The sequence below is a fragment of the Sparus aurata genome, chromosome 17 (assembly GCF_900880675.1).
Source record: "Sparus aurata chromosome 17, fSpaAur1.1, whole genome shotgun sequence".
In the NCBI taxonomy this organism is placed as follows: Eukaryota; Metazoa; Chordata; class Actinopteri; order Spariformes; family Sparidae; genus Sparus; species Sparus aurata.
Window position 1 is genome coordinate 8,130,983 of NC_044203.1, and position 24,162 is coordinate 8,155,144.

The following is a 24,162-nucleotide window of genomic DNA, read 5'->3' on the forward strand; positions in this document are numbered from 1 at the left end:
CTAAATTATAACAGGAACACCTGGTTTGGAGTGGCGGTCCTGTCTTTGAAAAAAAAATGCATTGTGGTTTATTATTTGCAATTTACTGAGGTGAAAATATACCTAAAATGAAAAGTCATTCAGATTGAAAATAATGCTCTAAGTTGAGCCAATTAAATTGTATTAAAAGTTGAATGAATTTGATAAACAAGAAATAAGTGTCAGCTCAATTTTTGACTTTAGTGTTTTTAAAAAGTACTTGTCATGGTTGTAAAAAGTACATTTATTATTATTCAGTCTTGTACATGTTCAAAACAATACCGATTCAGTGCTGAATGAGTGTACACATTCCACAGACTGCAGTTTAAAAATGCCTGTTGTAAAAAGGTCTATGTGTATACCTGCCTTCAGCAACCTCCAAAGTAAAACTGCAGAGCTTAAGTTAAACACTGTTGTTTTTAAGTACAAATCAAAAGAAATATTGTTACCTTTTAATGTTTGTAACTGACATAGCTTTGACCAAATCAGTTTAACAGATTAAGAGTAAGAGAGAAGGAGGTGTCAGGAGGAGGTTGGCTTCTCATCCGTTCATCAGACAGGTACGACAGCAGAACTGACGGTAAAGCTTCTTTTCACATAGACGGTTGGATTTGACCATCTCACAGAACACCTCGTGAGCTGACAGAGAGAACAGAGGAAGAGAATCATCATTACTAAATAAAGACAGAGCACAAGAACTTTACTTCCCATGTCCTGTAGCCAGTACAGTCGAATCGGATTAACCACTGACTCTCTTCTTAGATCTGCTTTTCTATTGAATGTGTCTTTCATTTCTGAGAACATATGACTGATCAAAACTTGAACTGTGACCTCAAACACAACCCATTACCAATGGTGATCTAAAACCTAAAAGCTCATTTTCGTCTGGTATTAACATCCAGAATAAGAATTAGCTTCACTGACCAAGTACATGCATACACACACTACTGTTTATCAACAATAATGTGAACTGCAGGTTGTGAATTGTGCTATATCATAGGGAACTGGACTTGTTTCAGTTTCATGTGGAAGTTGACCCAACTGGCCTCATGTGGGTTGCTAGGGCTACTAGAAAAACTGGACCTTTGTCAAAACCTCTAAAATTTCCAGAGCAGACAGAGAGGAGGGCACGGAAAAACGTACAACATCGTCATTCCTTATGTTGCGGGACCATCAGAGAAACTCAATAGGATCTTCAACACCATATTCAGGTTCACTTCAAACATGCCAACACACTGGGGCAGAAACTTGTCCATCCTAAGGAAAAAACACCCAGGCATAAACAGAGTGATGTAGTTTATACTGTTCAATACAGCCAGGACTGCACAGATTTGTACATTTGGAAGACAAAAAAACCTCTCCATGAACGAATGGCGCAACACAGGAGGGCCAACTCCTCAGGTCAAGACTCTGCTGTCCACTTACATCTGAAGGAGAAAAGTAATTCCTTTGAGGATAACAATGTAAACATCTTGGCCAGAGAAGACAGATGGTTTGAAGGGGAGTAAAATAATCACAATGTCTAACTGGAACGACCATCTTTGAGCAGAGGAGGTGGCCTACGACATTACTTATCACCACCTACAATGCAGTATTGAGTTTCCTCCTGGGGCAGCTTAACAACTGTGCTCAGATAGCCCCAGCAACCACCATGAAGGCCGGTTGGGTCCACAACCCACAAGTGGCCCTAACGACTCAGAGCTCAGAGCTCACACGTGTCCTTATAACAACTCTGTAAGGACACTCCCACACAGGGTTTAAAGTCTGTAACTCCCCCCCAGTTAGTGAGAACTGAAGAAGCCTCTTGGATGAGAGCTGAAACGTCTTCAAGAAACTCAAACAAGTACAGTTGCTTATATCCAATAATTAGAAGATGTGGGTTACTATTTCGAACTCACCATTATTACATGATGCATTCACAATACAAGTCCTGCTGATCAGACTATAACCCTCTTTGCATTTGGTGCAAGTTGTTCCAGGGCCACTGCAGCTCAGACAGTTTTCCTCACACCTGGAGAGACAAAAAAACAAAAAAACACAAAAAGAGAAAAAGAGCTGCCTCAGGGGACTCGAGCAGCAAAATGATCATTACTTTTTTTTCTCAGCAGCTCTCCAGCTGAAGCTGATATGGTTCATTCTGCCTCTGCACCAGAAAATGTCAGCATGAGTCAAATATAACTGACCAGCCGAGATTGAGATTTTACAGCAGTTTGAATTATTACAAATGAGAAACATCACACTGACTGACTGACTGGCTGACTTAATACTTACTATTAACTATTAATATTTACTTGCAGCGCTGTTGTTGTGAGGAAAAACATTTTCATGTAATGCAGGGTTGAACCAGGGATATCTGTCAGACTGAATCACACACCTGTGACACATCTTATGAGGGGCTCCTGCTGCCTCTCCAGAGTAGTAGCCAGGAGCACATGTCTGCACACACCTCCACTCCTGCTGCAGGTGGCCCTCAGCACACTGGATACACTCCTCCTTACCTGGCCCTGGGAAGCCATCATGAAACTCAATGTCATGCAAGATGAAAACCTCCAGGTCACTTTACAAGCCATTATCAGAAGCACACAATCATTTAAAAAATATATATATATACCTGAATGCTTTCAACTTTGTCTGCTATGCCACATTTCTTGTGTACCCCAGGTGTTCAAATCACCATTTCACTTACAGCTGAGAGGTTTTGTTACTGCTGCTGCTGCTGCTGTGAAGGCACTGTAGAAACTGCATATACCTGACAATCACACTGACCTGTACACGTCCTACAAGAGGAATGGCATGAGCTGCACGTCATCTCTTCCAGATTGAGGAAGGTTCCGGTGGTGCATTCAGGAACACATGTGATCCCAGCCAGACTATAATCAAAACCCCACAACTGAATTATAATATGTAATTTTAAAACAAAGTTTAAAAATAAATGGCAGTCAAATGCTCCGGACACACTGCCTCTTGCTTTTAATTTTTTCATTTTTGAGCCTAGTAGTGTGTCCTGGGTGTGACTGTCTTTACATACCTATAGCCTTCTTTGCAAGCAGTGCATCTGTCTGCATACTCCAGGCAACTCATACAAGTTTCATGACACTTCACACACTGTCTCTGATCTGGCAAGACAGAATATACAAGCATTAATATAGTGATGAAAATAACAAAATTAAGGGTCCTGGATTTTCTTTACAGTTTACATGAATGTATGTATGTAACATAAAAAACTTGTGAAACATGCCCTTTAGTTAGCCACAAACTACACAGTATATACGTTTAATCAATAAAAGTATTATGACTGTTATCATCATAGTTGTGCTCAAACTGAGTACTGAGGAGTAAGTCTAAGGATGTGTTTGCTCTACCTGGTACATCTTGGCTGTACTCAACTCAACTCATTTGCTTTACTAGGTACACTCTCACTTTAGTTTTTAACTACAGATAGTTTCCATAGGCAGGATTCTTAGCTGATTGTCATTGTGATGCTGCATGAACCTGCCTTGACATCATCTTCAGGTCTGCCCTGTGTCTTGTCCATGCTCGGGACCAGATAATCTTGTAAAAAGGGTAATGTAATCTAATGTAGTAAACCTTATTCTCAATCTTTTTTTGGCACACGCTATAGTTCTTGGTACATTACCACCACTGACAGGGAGATGAGACTGCACTTTTTATCTACATAACTGCTACATATCATATATTTAAAGGTGAAATAAGTAAGAATTTTAGTTGAACATTAAAAGGTTATCTAAAATTATAAACAGAATGTGAATAAATAACACTTTTGATATGTGATTTCTGTATGTTAAGAATATATAGTATACAGTCCAAAGATCCCTTGCTAGCCATGTAAACACAAACGCTTCCAGACCGTTATAGCTGCCCTGCCAAGTGAGCTTACTAGTTATTGGCTGCCACATTCAGCAGCAGTTAGCAGTGTCAGTGGTCATTTGCTGACCCCTATTTGCTTAAGCATCAATTCAACAGGTGGCCAATTCTTACAAACTGCATCTCTAATAAAAGTTCAATTGTGTTTGGTCTAGACTGGATGTAGACTTACTGTCATCAGCAAAGTAACCTGGGGGGCAGTTATCACTGCAGCTGGAGTTGAGTGTGTCAAGGTAAATTCCCCGTCGACAAGAGAGACAGTCACCAGCTGATTGGCCAACACATCTCTCACAGCCTTTATAACAACGTCTACAGCAACGAGACGCTGTGTCCTCGTAGTGTCCCAGTGGACAGTGGCTCACACAGCTTCTAAAATCAAATGTGCATAGAGAGTTAGCTTACATATCATATCTCAGAAAATTAGCTGGTCATGGAGTTTGGATTTTTTAATTGGTTAAACTCCAGTAGGCTTGGTTGTGAGCTTCACAACCAAAATATCTTGAGCTCAAAACTGACAGAGCAGCAACAGGAAAAGAGCAAGGGTATTGTTTCACATGGAGCGCTGCTCAACTTTTTTGTATTGCTTCAGTGCTTGGAAATTCAGAAATGTAGTCTGAAGTATACTGGAACACACTGATATAAAGGTTAAGGGTTCAAGTCAAACTTTGGCTGGGGTGGGTGTTTTCTATTTGGATCCTTTGGGCTCTGTGCAGACATCTCACTCCACGGATGGTACTGATGTTGGTGATGTGTGATGAGCACAATAGGTTCTCTGTTCTTTCTGAGTTTATTCTCAGGAACCTATAACTCTTCACCTACTCCACCTCAGCTCCACTGATGTAGACAGGGGAGTGTCTTGGCCTCCTTTTTCCTAAAAATCAACTATCAGCTCCTTGGTTTTCTTAAAGTAGATGGTCTCTGTGCACCACTCTGTATAATTGTCGATATACTCCCAATATCCACACTCATTATTGTTTATATTTATATTTATGGCCGAAAATGGTGGTGTTATCCTCATACTTCACAATAGAGATCTCCTGATGTCGGGGAGTACAGTCATAGGTGTACAGTGTGAACAGTAGGGGCCCGAACACACAGCCCTGAGGGGCTATGGTGTTGAGCACTAACGTAGATGAGGCGTGGCTGCTAATCCAAACTCTCTGGTGTCTGCTTTTGAGGAAGTCCAGTGTCCAGTTGCAAAGTGTTTTACTGAAGCCCAGAGTGTTTAGTTTTATAGACATCTTCATGGCGAGACTCTGTTAAATGCTAAGCTGCAGTCAACAAACAGCATCCTGACATAACTATTCTTATTCTCCAGGTGTGTGAAGTGACGGGAAGTAGATATGACATCCCCTGTGGTTCTGTTTGTTCTGAAAGCGTACTGTTGAGGGTCCAGGCTCGCAGGGAGGTTGACTTTGATTTCCTGGAGAACCAGTTTCTCAAAGCACTACATCAGGATGGAGGTCAGAGCCATTGGGCAGTAGTCATTAAGACACAGAAAATGTTTTAGGTAGAGGGACAATGATGGCTGTCTTGAGGTAAATGGGAACAGTCTCCTGTGGTTACTGACAGTGGCTGGTCCTCTAGATGTTGAGTAGATTGTACAGATGACTCTTGGTTGAGAAAATCAAAGCGAACATAAAAAGTGTTGAGAGCATGTTGCCTTGTTGCCAAATGTCATCGTTTGTTGTTAGGCAACAAACTGACACCATCAGAGTCAAACTATACAGAGACTCCCATCATCTAATATAACCTCTACTAATTAAGAGCTTATTCAGCACACGCTGGAATAAAGGAGAGGAGGCAATCAAATGCATGTAGGCAAAGTTCACATTAAAATACTGTTAACCCTGCCTACATACAAACTTGTAGAATTTATATGGCTAATCATCGACATCAGAGTAAATTCACTGAATAAATTATTAATTGTATTAACTACATTAACTATATATGACATATAATTACTTTCCACCGTTTCCTTATTTCAACACTTACCTGTCACTTTTCATGCTGCCTAAACTGAAATGGACACAGTTGCGGCAGTGGTCAGCATCTGGTCCATCACAGCCCTGGACTCCACACTCACTGTGGCAAGGTCCTTAATTGAACACCACATTATTTATAATTAACATCACCGTCATCATCACCAGTTAGAATGCATCATAAATCTCTGTCCACAACAGTGTTGTTCCATTCATTATTCAATTGCATGTGACCAGATGAGACCAGGAGACAAACTTATATTTAGCTTTATTCTTACTAAAAGCTCAAAGAAATGTTTTGCCAATTCTAAGACATTATTTATAACTGTAACAGCTGCCTAAATTATCAATAAAATAAATGTTCTTGCCTGTTTGTGCTCTACGTGAAAATGAAAGAGTCGTATTTGTAGAGTTGTAAAATGTATTGTTTTTAAATATATATATATATGTATTTTTAATTTTACAGAAAATAAATGATCTACTTACATCTTACCAACCTACAATCTTTGTACATCTAAATGATTTATGTGTAATGTATGATATCTTCTCCACTTATTAATTATTTATTTATTAATTAATTATTTTAATTTATTAATGATAATCGAGTGCTGAAACTATTGTCAGACACATTTTTATTAGATTTAATTGATTCTGTGTTGCAAATTCTTTTTTAAAATAATTAGCAATAGAGTACACTTATCATCTCAGTTTATATGTAAACGTGTGATTCTCTCACCATCGTACTCATCTTCCTCCTCCTCCTCCATCTCCGGCTCCTCCAGGATCTCCTCTGGGGCTTGTATATCCGACATTGTTGAATGGGAGTGCAGACCACTGCTGGGATGGTAAGGATTCTGAGATGTGCCATAGAGGATCAGTCTCCATTCTTTCAGATTGCCTGGGCCAACAACAACAATAATAATGTTGCTTTTCACAGTTTGCTCTGAATAAGGACAGCTACAGGTGTAAATCTAAATACAAGTGCGCCTGAGCATGCATATGTTTTTTTAACCTTACCCAGCACCTCAGGATTGCGTAGCTTTGACAGTGAGTCAATAATCTCTAAAGTCCATGTGCCCTCTGCCCTCTCCCCCCAGAAATGAACTGTCATGAACTCCCAGTTCCTGAAACCCTCGTTGGAACTGTCAAACAACCTATAGACATAAAAGTAAGGTGAAATATGACTGACAGAGGTTAAGGTTAAATGTTCAGGGTGATTTATTTGTCATTATACAACACTGAGTTGCATACTGAAGTTTTTGAACTCCTTTATACTACACAAACATAGAACATGTATACAGTTATTTATACACATATATACATTAAATGTTGTAGTAAAGACAGGTCTCTGTAAGGATGCAGACACAACAGGCTATGATTTCCCATAGCTTGGCCAGCCTGAGTTCCATTTCAGAGTCCTGTGACCAGAAATCAGCCCAGAGAAGCCAGGCTCCAATTCTGGCTCTCTACCCTCTCCTCCAAGGGCTGGTCTGGCCCGTCAAATTGTTGAAAGATACTGCAGGCTCTTAATCCAAAACCGTTGCTTCTTTTTCCACTGCTGATCAATGTATTTCTGTCACAGGTAATTCTTAGTTTCAGCAAAGAAGCCCCAAATAACAGCTAAGAAACAAACATTTTGCCAAATGTAAAGCTACCAGCAGCTGCATCTACCTACGCAACTAACCTTGAAAGAAACTGACGAGTGGCTCTTTAATATCTGACCTCATCCACAAATCTAAACCCTCCACCTCTCAGCTTGATCCAATTCCCACCACCCTGGTCAAATCTTGCCTCCCATCTGTGCTTCCCCTCATCTCTGCCATCATTCACTCTTCACTCACCACTGGAATTGTTCCTCCATCCCTCAAAACTGCAGCCATCACCCCTATCCTGAAAAACCCTGGCTTGGATCCTAATAATTACAATAATCTCCGCCCCATCTCCAACTTACCTTTCATATCCAAAATCCTCGAAAAAGTAGTTGCCACTCAACTGCACACATCTTACACAAAATTCTCTTTACGACCCTTTCCAGTCTGGTTTCCGCCCCCACCACAGTACCGAAACTGCCCTCATAAAAATCACTAATGACCTCCTTACTGCAGCTGACTCCGGTTCTCTCTCCATCCTCATCCTCCTTGACCTTAGTGCAGCATTTGACACCATCTCCCACCCTATCCTTCTCAGCAGACTCTCCTCCATCGGCATCACTCACACCCCCCTTCAATGGTTCCACTCCTATCTCTCAGGTCGTACTCAGTTCATCCAGCTCAAATCCTTTAAATCCGACCCCTCCCCAGTCACTACAGGTGTGCCCCAGGGCTCTGTCCTAGGCCCCCTCCTCTTCATCACTTACCTCCTCCCCCTTGGCACCATTTTCCGTAAATTCAACATTCAATACCACTCCTATGCTGATGACACCCAGCTCTACCTCTCCAGTAAACCAAACTCCACACTCCCACCCTCTTCCCTTACCGCCTGTTTATCAGAAATCAAATCCTGGTTCACCTCAAACTTCCTGAAATTAAACAGCGATAAAACTGAAATTCTTTTAATTGGCACCCAATCTACACTATCCAAAGTTGACTGTTTCCCCATTCTCATCGACAGCTCCTCAGTTTTACCCTCCCCTCAGGTTAAGAGTCTGGGTGTCATCCTCGACAGCACTCTATCCTTCAAATCCCACATCAATAACACCACCCGTTCTGCCTACTACCACCTACGAAATATCAACCGACTCCGTCCCTCCCTCACCCCCAGCACTGCCTCCATCCTTGTCCACAGTCTTGTCACCTCCCGTGTAGATTACTGCAACTCTCTTCTTCTCGGTCTCCCTAACAAGTCCCTTCATAAGCTCCAACTGGTTCAAAACTCTGCTGCACGAATCATCACCAAAACCCCTTCTTCCCACCACATTACCCCTATCCTACAGCAGCTTCACTGGCTCCCGATTAAACAAAGAATCTAATTCAAAATCCTTCTGTACACTTTCAAAGCCATTCACAAACTCGCCCCTCCTTATTTGTCTGATCTCCTTCGCATCTCCAATCCAGCACGCTCCCTCAGATCCTCCTCTTCCCTCCGCCTCACTATCCCCCCAGTACACCTCCGCACCATGGGGAGCCGAGCTTTCAGTCACTCTGCTCCCCAGCTTTGGAACTCCTTACCACCCGACATCTGTAACACCAACTCCCTCCCTGCTTTCAAAACCAGACTCAAAACCCACCTGTTTAAAATTGCCTATTCACTCCACCCCTAACTGTTACACCGCCCTACCTCTATTGTTGTTCAATTTTGTTGCACACTGTATTTTCACTGATGTTTTTGAAATGTTGTTAATTGTTTCTCTTTCTTTGTATTTGGATGTTTGAATGTTGTCTTATTGAATGTTTTAAATGTTATTTTTATTTTTTTATCCAATGTTTTTTCGGATGTCCCTCTGTAAAGTGTCCTTGAGTGTCCTGAAAGGCGCTTTGTAAATAAAATGTATTATTATTATTATTATTAATAAATGTACATAGCACAGATAGTGCTGCTGAAAGAAATAAAAAGTGGTAAGTGTAGCTGGAAGCAAACTCAGGTCTTTTTGAAAACAGTGACAATGGCAGATAGATATCAGAATCAGAATCAGAATACTTTATTAATCCCCGGGGAGGAAATTGTTTTTGTTCCAATGCTCCATACAAAGTAGAAATAGAAATACAGCATGAATGGAAACAAGAGATAAAGATAAAGATATAAATAAAATACTAAAATAGACAATAAAATAAAATAAAATAAAATATTAAAGTAGACAATAAAATAAAGTAAAATATTAAATTAGACAATAAAATTAAATAAATAATAAAGTAGACAATCTGGAAATATATACAATGTACAGTGAAATGGTTGTAGCTTTATAAATGAAATGAGAATAAGTAATTATAGTTTGTTTTGTTTTGTTTTAGCCTCTCGCTGAAGTTGCTCCTCTGTTTGACCAGAGCGTTGTGGAGAGGGTGAGAGTCATACTGCAGTATCACCCGCAACTTTGACAGCATCCTCCTGTCTGACACTGCTGTCAAAGTGTCCAGCTCCACCCCCACAACGTCACTGGCCTTCCTGATCAGCTTGTTGAGTCTGTTGGCATCTGCGACTCTCAGTCTGCTACCTCAGCACACAACAGCAAACAGAATAGCACTGGCCACCACAGACTCATAAAACATCCTCAGCATAGTCCGGCAGCTGTTAAAGGAGCGGAGCCTCATCAGAAAATAGAGGCGGCTCTGTCCCTTCTTGTAAAGGACTTCAGTGTTCTTAGTCCAGTCCAGTTTACTGTCGATGAACACCCCCAGATATTTGTAGTGTTCAACGATGTTCATGTTAGTCCCCAGGATGGAAACTGGTTCTCCTCCGATCCACCACCAGCTCTTTGGTGGGGTTAGGGTTAGGGTTAGGGTATATTTTGATGTAACACCATATTCTGCAAACGCAGAGAGATGCTCTGATGCTCATAGCTTATCTTTCAGTCTGCTATGTAAGTCCTATACTGAGAAACTCTAGCTGATTTCTCTTGATTTTGTAAACCTTAATAAAATGTAAACACAAATGTTGAAATTACCTTATTAACTTAAACACCAAGCAATAACACACAAACGCACAACAACTCCGATTGTTGTGGTTTTTGCATTAACCAGTGTTTCCCACACATTTAATTATTTGTGGTGGTCAGCTGTTAAGTGTTTCTCACCTGGTTGGTATCACCTGTTGGATCTTTGTACTTTGTACACTGTACTTTTGAGGCTTGTTAATGTCAATTTCATTCAGCCTATTGTCTTTTTCCAACTGGTCTCTTGTCTGAGCCAACTCTTGGTGAAGTTGGACTGTCAATTTCTTCTGACTGACGTATTTGGTTTTCTCTTCAACCAACTTGTTCTTCAGCTCTGTATTTTCTTGAGAAAGTGCTTGGCACCTGTTGGACAACCTCTCGCAAGAACTGTCTCTGAGCCGCCGTTTAGAGGTCCTCTGGATACTTTTCGAGTTCCTCACAGACAGCATTTTTTCCGCTGGCATTTCCTCAGAGTAATGCTCAGTATTACACATGTTCTGATGGACTGATGTCACCTGATGAACAGATGTCGTCAGGTAAACGGATGTCGTCTGTAGCAGTGATCTGCCTGTTGATTGTTCGCTTTGCTTTCCCTCTTTATCAGCAGTGATACCTGTTGAGACGATTGAACATATAAAACGATGAGACAGTCTGAAGAACAGCTGTCCCTTTTATACCCCTGCTGACATGCATCATGGAATCTTTGCTTTGATGATTGGAGGGTCCATTTGTCTTTGTTTTTTTTTATTTTTTAGCTGGACAGTTCCATTTTCCTTCATCTCCTTTGATTCTAAATGTTTACATTCAAAATCACATTTTGTGATTCACATCTAGACAACATGGCTGCCCACTAATTAGTGTGAATGCTGAATGCACGAAATATTCAGCTTTTTCTGCAAAGTTTTCCCCAGTCATCCCCATGGGGAATTTTTAAAATTTCGTTCCGCTCCTTCTTCAGCATATGTTCAGCTAGAGAAACCGTCCAACTATCAACATTTTTTATTTTTTTTTACATTTTTAGAAAACGCAAAACTCACTGCTCGGACATGACAGAAAATGAAAAATATTTTGCCTGATTATTATGTACGCATCTCTTAACTGTCTGTGTTTCAGACAGTGCAGGAAAGGGTAAAATGTCATTTCCTGTGTCCAACATATGGCGCTGTGACTTTAACTGTATATTGGCCTATGTGTTCAGGCCTCGACTCTTATCAAACATGTGAACTTTGGTCCAGATAGGAATGAGGAAGTTTGTCCTTTATGATTTGGTGGCCTGCTCCTGCCGGTATTAAATACTGTACGCTGAAGTCAGAAGAACTCTCTGCAAACTGCATAAAAACAAAATGGACTACAGGTGAAAAGTCGCTCAAAGTAATCTGTGGTCAGTTGTGTTTTGATGATTTATTGGCGGCAACATTGTCGGAGAGTGTGCTCACATTTTAGTTGCATGTCATCTTGTAGTGTATGATATGGAGGAAAAAACCTATAAATGTCATGGAAATAGGATGTTTGTCTGAATTCCTGTCCAGTGTCCAGTAGGTGGCGCTATGGATATGACACGGTATTGATGCATGAAGGTATTAAGGGCGACATCGTATACGTGTGTGATGAATTTGGTGTACATGGGAAATTGTATGTTGAATTTATAAGGACTTGATGCTTTATGGCGAAGCATGAAAATGGACCGCACCATGACACCCACCATGTTTGACGCAGGCGAAAGCTTTTGATAACTTTTCACGTTCAAGGTTTGAGGAGTGAATTGGAAGGCTGTGGTGTTCAATCCGTAGGAGGAGTTGTTAAAGTACGAGGCATGGAAATGGATCAAAATGGGGGTGAAATGGGAACTTTGAATCAAAATGGCCGACTTGCCGTTGGAGTGACAGTTTGGTACCCCGGCTGTTTTTTGTGTGTCTTGTCATGATACATATGCATACCGAATGTCATTCATGTCCATTCATGTAGGAGGCGGGGCTTGGATTTTTAATATTCCAGGGGGCGCTACCGACCAACCTATTGTGGAGATATAAAACACTTCAATTTAAAGAGCGCCACCCTAGGGGTAATCGGTCAAAATTTTGCACAGAGCCTTAGGGACTCATGAGGAAGTAGTACCCTGAGTTTCATGTCATTAGGACACACCAATGTGTAGATATGCAACACTTTGTGTTTCGAGAAAAATGTACAGGAGGTTGTTATTTAATAACTTGAGTACTGTTCGAAATATCAAAATTCTTTTAATAATGTTTTCTCAGGAGGGTCCACAGATGCTGTGTGGAAAGTCTCATGCAAATCAGTGAAATCGCTTGCGAGGAGTTTGAAAAAGTATGTTTGCAACATTTCAACAATTTGCGAAAAAACAGATGCAGATATGGGCGTGGCCTATATCAGGAGACTCAACACAATTCAGTGAACGTGTGGATATAAGTTTTTTGAATGTGCCATAAAGTATATGGGAGTTACAAGGCAAAAAGCACTTTCCTGGATTATAGCGCCATCTAGTGGTGGAAATTCACATTGACAATAGATTATAACATTTTTCAGCAGGTGTGACCTATATTCCAAGTTTGGTGAGTTTTGGGGTATGTTCAGGCAGTGAAAAATGCGATCATTTGGGACAAAAAAGTCGTCAGTATAAAAACAATAGGGACCTCGGCGGTGGAGACCTGCTCAGGCCCTAATAACAGTGGGCATATTTTCCATCCAGCCTCCTCCCTTTCAATCTCCCGCAGTAAGACAAGGCAGTATCTAGATGGCAATCAATACAGAGCATACAAACATAGCAAGGCTACAAGGTGTTTGTTTGATAGTGAGCACTTAAGACAAAGTCACAAAGACAGGCTAAACTGATCTCGTAAATCCAGGTAGCAAGGACAGCATGGGCCCGATATGCTGCAAGTAAGGGTCCCAGACCTTATAGAAAGCATCTAGAAAAAGTGTGGGTGTTGAACCCTCTCACCTGGAAAAGTGTGGGTGTTAAAACACCCAGATCCCCCACAGGTGCGATGCCCCTGTCTGCCAGTGAGGTAATCCACAATCCAGGACACAAGGGGGGGATCCACCAGCATCGCCAGTAGAGCAGGCCCGATGGTATTGAAAGCACTGGAGAAGTCAAAGAATGTGACCCTCACAGTGCTCCCCAGCCTGTCCAGGCGGGCGGAGACATGGTTCAGCAGGTTGATGATGCCATCCTCAACTCCAATCCAGGGCTGGTAGGCGAACTTTCCTGGAGGGGAAACAGGTGCAGGCCTGACCAGAGGCCTGAGCTACTCCAGGACGAGTCTCTCCAGGGTCTTCATGATATGTGACATCAGTGCCACCGATCGGTAGTCCGAGAAACCACTGGGCTGCGGCGTCTTTTTCACTGGAACGAGGCGGTGGTGGCTGGAGACAGTCAACAGGAGAGCCAGCAAGGGCCGGGGCTGCAGTATCAAACCAACTGAAGAACAGATTTAACCCAGTGGCCCTAGCCAGACTACCATCAGCTCCACTGCTAGTTGGTCTGAAACTGGTGATGGTCCTCATGCCACTCCAGACCTCCCTCATGTTATTCTGCTGGAGTTTCCTCTTCAGCTTCCTTCTGTAGCCGTCCTTAGCCTCTTCAATCTTGGCATTCAGGTCCCTCTGAATGTCCCTCAGCTCCTCCCTGTTGCCACCTCTGAAAGCCCTCTTCTTCTGGTTGAGCATGGCTTTGATGTCTTTTGTTACACAAGGCTTGTTGTTTGGGTAACAACGCACAGTCCTTGCTGGGACAATGCCGTGTGGAAACCCTTGGTGGAAACGTTGTGGTCAGGAACATCCGCGTGTAGCCATAATTCCGAGAAAATCATCAAACCACACTCCTGGTATTTCTGATGACTCCGGTTATGGCTGTAAGATCGTCCATCTTATTCCCCAGTGATCTCACGTTGCACATGATGAGAGATCGGAGACACGGCTTGTATGTCTTCCTCTCGATAAGTCTCTGATGTTTTGCTCCTTTCCTCCGCCATAGCGATCCTTTCCATCTGCAACCCCGGTGTGTTTTCCTCCAAAGTTCAGCAGGGATATCCTACGCCACCACAGCCAAGCCGGCCGGCTTCAGCTCTATCAGCTGATCCCTGGAGTAAACCATGCGGTGCTGCTGAGTGCGGTCGAGAGGCAGAGTTAAGGAGGGGTAGCATACCCGTAATCATTCATAACAATGTGGTAGCCTCTTAAGAAACTATGCAGCTGAGAACTGGGCACCAGTCAGCCTCAGGCAGTGCTTGAATCTCCAGGTGCTGAAATGCGCTGGGTGCGGATAGAAACGTCACAATTAGGGCTGTCTCGCCGTCAGCCAGGGGGGTGGGGTTGTCGCATTTTTTTATTTAACTTGCTCCTCCGGCGCTCCTCATGGGCTCCCGCAGTTCAGAGTGCTGTTTTCACAATATTAAAAACTCGCCAAATGTGGACATAAGCACCCAAAATTTTTTTCACCCGCCCAATGTATTTTTTTCCCACCTTGCGTCAACAAAAGTAGCCCAATTGGGCGGAAAACCGCCCAATCTGGCAACACTGGTTAGGAACCTGATTCTGTATGTCTGTCTGTCTCTCTCTCTCTCACACACACACACACACACACACACACACACATACAATCTCTCTCTCTCTCTGTCACACATACACAATCACCCTCTCTCTCTCCAGGACTGTCACCAACCTCTTCAGCTTATCTGTTGTTGGCATGGTGACTTTGGTCTCATGTAGGGATGAGCTTGCGTTGGCTTGCAAATGATATTTGAGACTCGACATGCTTCAATGGTAACTCACTTCATGTCGACAGTACGTGCAGATAACTTTTGTCCTATCGACCAAACCATCTGGCAGTGTTTTGAAAGTGAATTTGCCGTTCATAAGTCCTTTCTCCATTTCCTTTCGCTTTTCAGTCCACCGTGTTTTTCCCGAACCGCCAACCCCACTTCTTCTTCTGATTCCCTTTCTTATTCTTCTGGCACCATCTGGATCAAGACTACGGACGGCCGTAAATCATACAATGCGCGTTTCTTTTCTTTTTTTAGACCGAGCGTTAATCGCGCGTTAAAAATAATAACGGCGTTAAGAGGATATTGCGTCAACTCGTTATTAACGCATTAACTTTGACAGCCCTAGTTACAATCCTACGATCTAATTTGTGTAATCAACACAAGGTGAATATTTTCTTTGCATTTGGTCTGAAAGTTATAACAAAGCTTTTTTAAACAAAAATACTTAAGAGTTAATTAGGTAATTAGGTAAAAACAGAGTATATATTTGTTGTCACTTCACGGCCTGGAAGCATACGGCACGCTCAGTTTAGCAGAGAGTGGAGAGTGACGTTAATAAATTCCACATAGGTACATTGAAACATAACTTCTTCTTTCTTACAACAATGTTGCAGTGAGTGCAAACTGTAAACTACAGCATGTGCATGTTTGGATATACCAAGGGTATACTGTAGAACTGACCCTTTAATAAAAAGCCAACATGGGCTTCAGATGCAGTCAGAACTGCTCAGTGCATTGGTTTGTGCAGTGTAGCTCTCACCTCTTGGCTAGTAGTTGTGATTTTGTTCCAGACGGGGATATGAGGTTGACCTCCAGGTCTCCTCGTCGTGGGTGGACAATCAGGGCCTTGACCACCACATGCTCCAAGTAAACCACCTGCTGCTCAGGTTCTTCTGAACACCCAGAGGTGGTTATGCTGCTGTTCAGTCTTTGACCTGCATGGATATACCTGGGACAGCCATAAGCATGATTATTATCCAACATATGGTCACTGGCAGAATAGATTACTCTCCCACATTTCACCTGAAAGATGCAATAAAGCACATGAGCAATGTTGGCAGTATGTCAGGATGTAAGTGAGGGACAGCAGCAGTCCCTGAACAAACTCCAACAACAATAGTAAGAAAGTTTGAGAGAAATGTGCAGTCAAGACCTCTATATTATTTCATAAATTTGTATTTCAACTACATATTGTGATTTGTCTTTATGTAAGCACTAGCATAAACACAATCATATTTAGTTCCCTGTAGGAGCCTGTTCAGACCTTGTATTAGTCACACCCATCCTGAGTGATTTGATCACAAGTGGACAGCTTTAAGGCGACCCACTTGTGATCAGATCTTCACTATATGCAAATAAACACTTTACTGGGACAAACGGACATAGTGTTTTTGGCATAAAGAAAGAAAGGACTTTTAATTACAAATATTTGAGAAGTTTCTCCTTATTTAACAACTTTTAAAAATTGAGAGATTTTTAAAAAGAAGTCTGGGGACTTTCTCAATGGATGACAAAGACACAGACTATGGTTACTGTTTACTGTACAAATTTGATATGTTAGCATCAATAAAATGTTGTCTTTTTTCATAAATTGAGTGTAAGTGGTGAAATCTATGGAATCAGTGCGTTCAAACTGCTGCTACATGTTGGCAGGTAAGACACACTTTAGACACAGAAGCAGACAGATTGGTACAAATGGACACTTTTTACAAGGAAACAAACAACTTAATATAGGAGATCTGAAAAAAAAAATTAAATAAGGAACATGTAGTGGAAGCATTCAAAGTGACACTGCATCATGCATCTCAAATGTTCACTGTGTAACAGTAGCCTAGTAAAGTGACTGTGCATGCGTAATAGCCAGTCAGCTACATACCACACTGGCCTGCAGTTCACCTCACCTTGAGCGTCGCTCACGCATCTGGCTGCAGGTGTGCTGAGGAGGAACAGTCCTCCACTTTTTAGCCTCCACCACCATGGCCTCTGCATCCACCAGGCCAAAACCATACAGGTGGCTGACTGAGAAATGGACATATATTAAGTCAAATCAAGTCAGTCACGAAGCAATGAGCAACTTGAAGAGAGTAATTGTGCTTGTAATATTATCTAAGGCTTCAGTGTTTTTGAAAGATAAAACAGTCAACATTAGTATTAGAAGAAGAATGCAATGTGCCTCTATGTCCAACAGCATTGGTCTTCCAGTCATCAGCTTTCAGGTGGGCTGGTCTGGATGTTTTCACAAGAAGATGTTGTACATCCCTCCATGTCAGCAAAAGGCTGCAGAGAACAAAGACACTACTAGTCTCACTTGGCCAAACAGAGCAGCTAATTACCTTTATCCTTGTTAGCTCTATTTGGCATTTCACTCTTATGATAACAATACGTTTATTTTATTCCACCATGTTTGCTGAGATGACCATGTTTTTGCCAGATGCTCTACGAGACAACTTCAGCATTTGACGACATTCAGACATGACGGACACAAGTAAAGGAACTCATTTTAAATGTCTACATTTTTCTTTATGTCATCAAATCCCATGAAAAGACTCAAACCAACTATGAATGTATCATACTGACAATATTGTGTGTGTATCCAAAGCCTGAAATATCTCTCCATTGTTGTCAGCAGCTAAAAATAGCCCCTGAATTCAATCTGACTAAATACAACAGTGGCCATTAATTTAAATGAAACTATATATTTGTGAGCCGTTTTAAAGATAAAGGGATGATGTGACGTGTTGCAGAGAAAGGACATCATTTCCGGTAAGTAAACTTACTTGAGTAAAAATAAGTAATAAGTAATACATACTGTTCCCACAACTGCAAAGACAGGCAGATGTTTTGGATTGACGGGCTTTATACTGCCCCCTACAGGCCTTAGTGTTACATGAATCTTTTTATGATCTTGTTGATGTTGTGTTGATGCATGATGCAGTGGCTGCATTCTTATATCCCTGCTGCCTATTCTACATTATACTTTGTTACAGTTACAGCCTAAGAAAGAATGATCCCTTTAAAGGTGTTAATATTAAGAGGGTTAAGGAGGTTGAATGAACATGGGGTCAGGGTAAATTGAGCCACGGTTGAATACTGATATATAAATGTGGCACTGGATTGTGTTAAAAGCACTGGAGAAATCACAAAATATGAACCACACAGGACTGTCTGCTAGCACTGGGGCCTATTATTCAATGTATAAAAGCAACATGCTGTCCAAATGAACTCTTCAGCCCCAATAGAATCTCATTTGAAACACGTGTGAAAAAGAGTTTTTCTGAGATTTGTGGGAGACTGTGTCTTGCAAACAATGCAAATACAGAATGTTTCCAATTGTTTGAATGGTGTAGCCATAGAAATGGCATCATAGAGCTTCAATCAAAGGAATAGTTTGGGAAATAAGCATATTTGCTTTCTTGCTGAGATTTAAGAGGATGATTGATACCACTCTCATGTGAGTTTGGTTAATCTGACGCTAGCACCAGCAGCTGATTAGCTGAGCTTGGTACAAAAACTGGAAACAGAGAAACTACTGGCCTGGCTTTGACCAAAGTTTTTCCTTGTTGGTTTTATCTATGGATTTAAAAAAGAAAAGAAAAAAAAACACAAAAAACACAAAACATAACACACTAGCCTACTTTAGCAAATTTAGTTACCTTTGGACTGTTTCTCTTATTTCCAGGATTTATTCTAAGCTAAACTAACCATATTAATTACCATACAGGCATGATGGATCCTCTTATCAAACCCGTGAGGAAGAAGCAATGCAATGGCCTTTCTTTAACAGTGTGGACAAACAGGTCTAATGTACTCTATGTAATATTTTGAATTGGATTAAGGTATGTGTGTAACCGTAAATATATATTTGGCTGTGTAACTATGCAGTATCTACATAAGATTGTCTTGCCACAGCACCCTTAAGTTGGATGTCGGCAGAAGACGTAGACAGATGTACTGATGGACAGTGAGCGATAGTGAGGGTTTTAAAAAATTGACTGACTTAGCCTCCAGGGCAAGAGCTATGATTCCAGACACAATGGGAGCAGAGACAGAAGTGCCAGTATGACCATCAGTGCAGCGCTGCCGGAGGTCAGTGGTTACCTGCAAGGGATCACAAACATAATATGATTTAGTGCATCAAATGGGATTTCCACTTATTATTAATTCAGTACTTTATTGGTTGTCTAATGAAATAACCTTTCATTTGACAGCACAATGATCAGACAAGACAGTACATTACACATGCGTATACATTGAACTGTGGAGAGCGTCACAAAGCTTTCAGAAGGTCTGAACAAGTCTGCTTTTGCAAAGTTAAAACTAATCACAAAGAAGCAGCATTCAGTGAAGTGATTCGGGACATTTTATTTATCTTTCAATACACTATATTTTTTCTTGTCCTGTTTAACATGTCTTTCAGTTTATAATTTATTGAAGAAGTTGAGGAAAATAGGAAGGGAACAACTTCTCTCTTTGACTGCGTTTTTCAGTTGTTTATTCACACAACACAAAAGAAACTACAACAGCGGGAAAGCCGCAATCTGTTGCCATGGGGACCAGACAACTCTTAACAACTCCTCGTTGGGGTGGTGTGCAAGCTATCATAGATATGGGACCTGGGCCATGAACTGGTGCCTCACCAGACCCCTGGGTATTCTTTTTCCACAAAACATATTACAAACAATTTATGTAAAAGAGAGAATCCATCCATTTTCTAATCCAGTCAGTTTTAAAATACTAACTGGCCACTCTTGTGTTTTTTAACTTCTTTTCATGTGGAGTAGTGGAAGATGTTTTTCCAGAAGAAGCTGGGAAAAATCATGTGTCAATGTGGTGACGTTAATGGCTGGTTAAGTTTTCTACCAGATTGGCTGGCTCTAAGTTAAAATGCTGAGGAATATATGTTGTTTCCCATATGACAGTATGAATATTTCCAACAACTGCCAGTCAGACATAAATGAATATATATATATATATTTCACAGTTATTTAATTAAATCATAGGGAACATTTCATTTCATTCTCTGATAAGAATCACTGAGGTTCATGTTAATGAGACCTGCTTGGACAGCTGATATATTCAAGTGTGCTGACGGGTTGCTTCATCTTAAAAATATGTCTATGAAATACAATGTGTTTGTATTCAGGGTGGGGTTATTATGACAGCCTTAAAAGGAGTGAGTCGCTTTAATAAAGACTGTGTCTTTTTAAGGTAAAATACATCAATAAGATATTGCAGTCTTTTTCACGTTGATTGTGTTTCAAAATTTTGGAGAATTATTAGCAGGTCTGCACTGACATAGCCTGCAGAGGAGGAGGGTAAGGGGTTATTTTTGTGGAGCTGTTTTATCTATATTAATCTAATCCTGAAACTGGAGTTACACCTTTATTTCACAGTGTTATTCAGTCTGCTACCATGGTCATGTTAGTTTCTCTTTTTGTTCTTTAGTTTTGCCCTGTCAGGTCAGTTATGAAGAGGTGAAGGAAATTGGAGGTGGACCCAAATGCAGACTCACGAAAGGCAGGATAAGGAGGAACAAAAGGCGAGCTTTATTTAACAAAAAGCTGAATGCAAAAAACCAAGGGAGCTAGTTATACAAACTAATAGAAAAAAAAAACAGAAATCAAAATCAAAACCAGAAACTGGAGACACGAGCAGGCGCACAAAGAACTCGAGGGGGACATCGCACAAACACTAACAACGAACTGACAAAGAGTACATGGGGAACCAAGGCTTAAGTACACAGAAACACTGATGAGGGAACGAGGAACAGGTGAGGAGAGAGGAGGAGGGAGGACAGGTGAGATAATGAGGGGAAGGCACAGAGGAGAAAGCATGAAGGAAACAATACTGACAGACAGAGGGAGACAAACATGCAAGGAGGAAGTAGAAAAGACAGAGGAGACACAAGAGGGCAAAGAAACAAGATGTAAGACAAAACAGAACACAACACAAAGATCGAATCATAAACCATGACATCAGTAACAAGTGGCATGTACACAATGTCATTTTCAGTTGCTACGGAAGCTGTGTTGTGTGCTGTGTGAAAACAGCAATTAACATTTGCCACGGTGTAGGAAACATGTTGACTTACAAGTTATCATTCCATACATCATAAGACTAAAAGCAAAACTAACATTGCCTTACTGAATACCTGTTTAACATTTCTGTGCAATGACCTGATTTGCCTCTATCATGTTCTTTCTTTGTTCAAAGGGCATAATTCGTCATTAAACAGAATAGGAAACACTCATAAGCACTTCATGCAAAAAATGTACAATAGATGGGAGAAGGTCTGTGTGTGGGATCCTCTCTACAAGAAGGCCTGGCTGTTTGGCCGGCCTCTACTAAGCACTGCACAGGGGAGCTGCTTCTCTCATCACTCTGGTTAGTTTGACACAAGCCAAAGCATAGTATTTACAGGGATTAGCTTTGTGTGGGACTGGGCCAAATTAAACCATACAATAACCTTTGTACATGCTGGCCTCATGTCCTCATATCTTTTGTTTTTCCTTGTATTAAGGGGTTACAGCAGGATACTGATAGTGGTTGCTCAATTCAATAACCATAACATGAACACTCATCCAGGAAAACTTTGCATACCGTCACGGTCACAGGTTATTTGTTATTTTTGGTTGGCCGCCAAGCTTCAAAGAGTCGAGTGTTATCTAATTTTTTAACCTGAGTCAATTGAAACCAGCCACATGGCAATGTTGTTAACATGTAGCACAAGCACACAATAGAGTGGGCAACACTGTGGGGAACATGGACTGATGTCATACAGTTAGCTGACTTCCCTCATTGTAGCATAATATAACCTTATGAAATAGTAACGGTGCATGTGTTAGCAAACAATTTTACACATCTAGCAGAAAGAGAATTTCTTTGTTTCCTGATGAATATCATTTTAGGTCAGTTGTGTTCTTCATAATCTCCTGAAAAACACTCTACATTTCAGCCCCTAAATGCTCAACTATATCAACAAGCTGTAAGCTCACTCAGTGTCCTGTTTGGTGCTGGACAAAATAGCTGCCTTCAGCTGGAAACAATGCAGTAGAGTTGGTAAGCTGTGAAACCAAACCAAATAGCAAATAGATCTTAACAGAGTTAAAATATTTGTAGCTGCTATATTTCAATTAACATTTTTAATTTTGGTACCTAGTTAAAGGGTAATACATCAAAATATGTTTTGCCCATTGCTGATGTGTGTCTTTTGCTGTGTCTCAATTCAGGGTCTGCATCCTTCGTAGGCGAGTCCTATGGAGAGACCTTGTTAACCGTGTCAACTGCTGTTAAATGGGATGGTCTATCCTTTGGAGCATTTCCTGGTTGCGTCACCAGATGTTTTACCCTTACGTCACAATTTCTGCCGCCAAGGCCCGCGAAAGTGACGATCTACGCCACGCAATGTTGAAATTTTCTCTCTTTCTTTCTTCTTTTTTGGGCATGCAAATAATCTTGGGATATGTGAGACCACGAAGGATAGTAGCAGTGCATCCTCCAAAATCAGGGAAATGAAGGCTGCATTTGGAGGAGCCTTCAAATTTGGACAACCTTTGCCCGGCGTTGTGACATAATTGGCCTTCAAATGCGACCTCCGAAGGATGCAGACCCTCAATTGAGACACAGCATTTCTCTCTCTTCTCTGTCGCTCAATGCCTTTCCAGCCACCCGCCTGCCATGTCTGCTTGACCCAAGAGTCGTAGTCCTGTAAATCACCTCAAAACTGTATCCCCCATCTTCAAGCCCTGTTTCCCTTGTCCCCAGGGGCATAGTGTGGGCAGACTTGTGTGAACTAGTAAGGCCACAGCTCCATTAGACTTACTGAACTACTTGCTTACAGTTGGTTGCTACAGTCAAAGACAGCTACAGCAAAGAGTATAGCGAGCAGCAGTTAGTGGTTATGTCCTACCCTATAGTTTTATATCTACCTTCGATTTCTATTTTTTTACAAATGTCACCTTCAAGCCAGCATTAGTGTCACATTGTACTGGATTAAACTTGTCCGTGGTGTTCAAATATTTGTTTTTTAATTGTCATATTTATCAAATATATTTTACACGGCTGTTAGAGCAACATTTGATGAAATTGCCATTTACCCAGTACTCACTATCTTCCTTTCGTCAAACTCTCCACTGCTGTAGGTTGTGGCCATGATGGAACTGCACATCTCCAGGTACCAGGGCTTGTTTCCATTCTCTGTGGTGCTGGAGATGGAGATAGTGTAGATACTGCTGGTGTAACCATCACATGAACAGTGATCACCCTGCTGACCACCGTTTCCGGATGCCCAAACAAAAATGGATCCCAGGCCTTTGCGCCCCTTTGTGACATAAAAGAAAAAGGAAGTCAATCATTTGAAGAGAATTCTGCTCAGAGAAGTTTTGTGTCTTTTTGATTGATCAAACCTTAATGATGCCCTGCTCAAAAGCCTGCTTAGTAAGTGGCCCTGGGCCATCCACTGTCTTTCCATCATCTTTTGGGCCCCAGCTGGCACTATAGATGTCAATGTAGTCAGGTCGGATTCCCAGGGACTTGGCCTCGACTATATCAGTCACATCACCATCCAGCATTCGAATGCCTGTGTACAGGGTAACATTAAAGACAGCACATCACACTTGCTTTAAATGGAATGAATGTAGGCCTAAAACACAATAGCATGCTGTATTTTAAATGACTCAAAAGTGTATAATTAATGTATCATTAGCTGTTTAATCAATATCTCCATATTGGTGTTGCTCCTTCCAAACCATTATCAATGATTTTCCAGAACCCTCATTGCAACTGACCACCTGTTGTTGAGATTTGACATTGCATTGAGAATCACTTTTTGACATTGCTACTGACATGTCTTAATCAATGTTGCTCTAGGATCATTGCTGTTGGCTATAGAGCTGTTTGGTAAAGAATT

The 24,162-nt window shown here is 41.3% G+C and overlaps 1 protein-coding gene across 5 annotated transcripts in view; it reads right to left on the reverse strand.

Annotated features, from left to right (window-relative positions):
- Nucleotides 1-244: 244 nt before the first annotated feature.
- pcsk6 (proprotein convertase subtilisin/kexin type 6) overlaps nucleotides 245-24,162 on the reverse strand; it is a 30,450-nt gene continuing 6,532 nt past the window's right edge. Inside the window, exons 7-21 of one of the 5 annotated variants that reach the window (XM_030394210.1) lie at nucleotides 23,660-23,832; nucleotides 23,362-23,574; nucleotides 19,252-19,352; nucleotides 17,428-17,531; nucleotides 17,156-17,273; nucleotides 16,015-16,203; nucleotides 6,903-7,039; nucleotides 6,622-6,783; nucleotides 5,899-6,001; nucleotides 4,076-4,272; nucleotides 3,047-3,134; nucleotides 2,785-2,888; nucleotides 2,393-2,522; nucleotides 1,917-2,029; nucleotides 245-657 (exon numbers count right to left, since the gene is read on the reverse strand). In XM_030394210.1, coding sequence (XP_030250070.1) covers nucleotides 560-657; nucleotides 1,917-2,029; nucleotides 2,393-2,522; nucleotides 2,785-2,888; nucleotides 3,047-3,134; nucleotides 4,076-4,272; nucleotides 5,899-6,001; nucleotides 6,622-6,783; nucleotides 6,903-7,039; nucleotides 16,015-16,203; nucleotides 17,156-17,273; nucleotides 17,428-17,531; nucleotides 19,252-19,352; nucleotides 23,362-23,574; nucleotides 23,660-23,832 — 2,030 coding nt within the window. In that variant the 3' untranslated portion in view covers nucleotides 245-559. Of the gene's footprint in view, nucleotides 658-1,916; nucleotides 2,030-2,392; nucleotides 2,523-2,784; nucleotides 2,889-3,046; nucleotides 3,135-4,075; nucleotides 4,273-5,898; nucleotides 6,002-6,621; nucleotides 6,784-6,902; nucleotides 7,040-10,640; nucleotides 11,084-13,429; nucleotides 14,591-16,014; nucleotides 16,204-17,155; nucleotides 17,274-17,427; nucleotides 17,532-19,251; nucleotides 19,353-23,361; nucleotides 23,575-23,659; nucleotides 23,833-24,162 lie in introns of those variants that run through there. The other 4 variants (XM_030394211.1, XR_003981213.1, XR_003981214.1 and 1 more) reach the window with 4 other exon arrangements.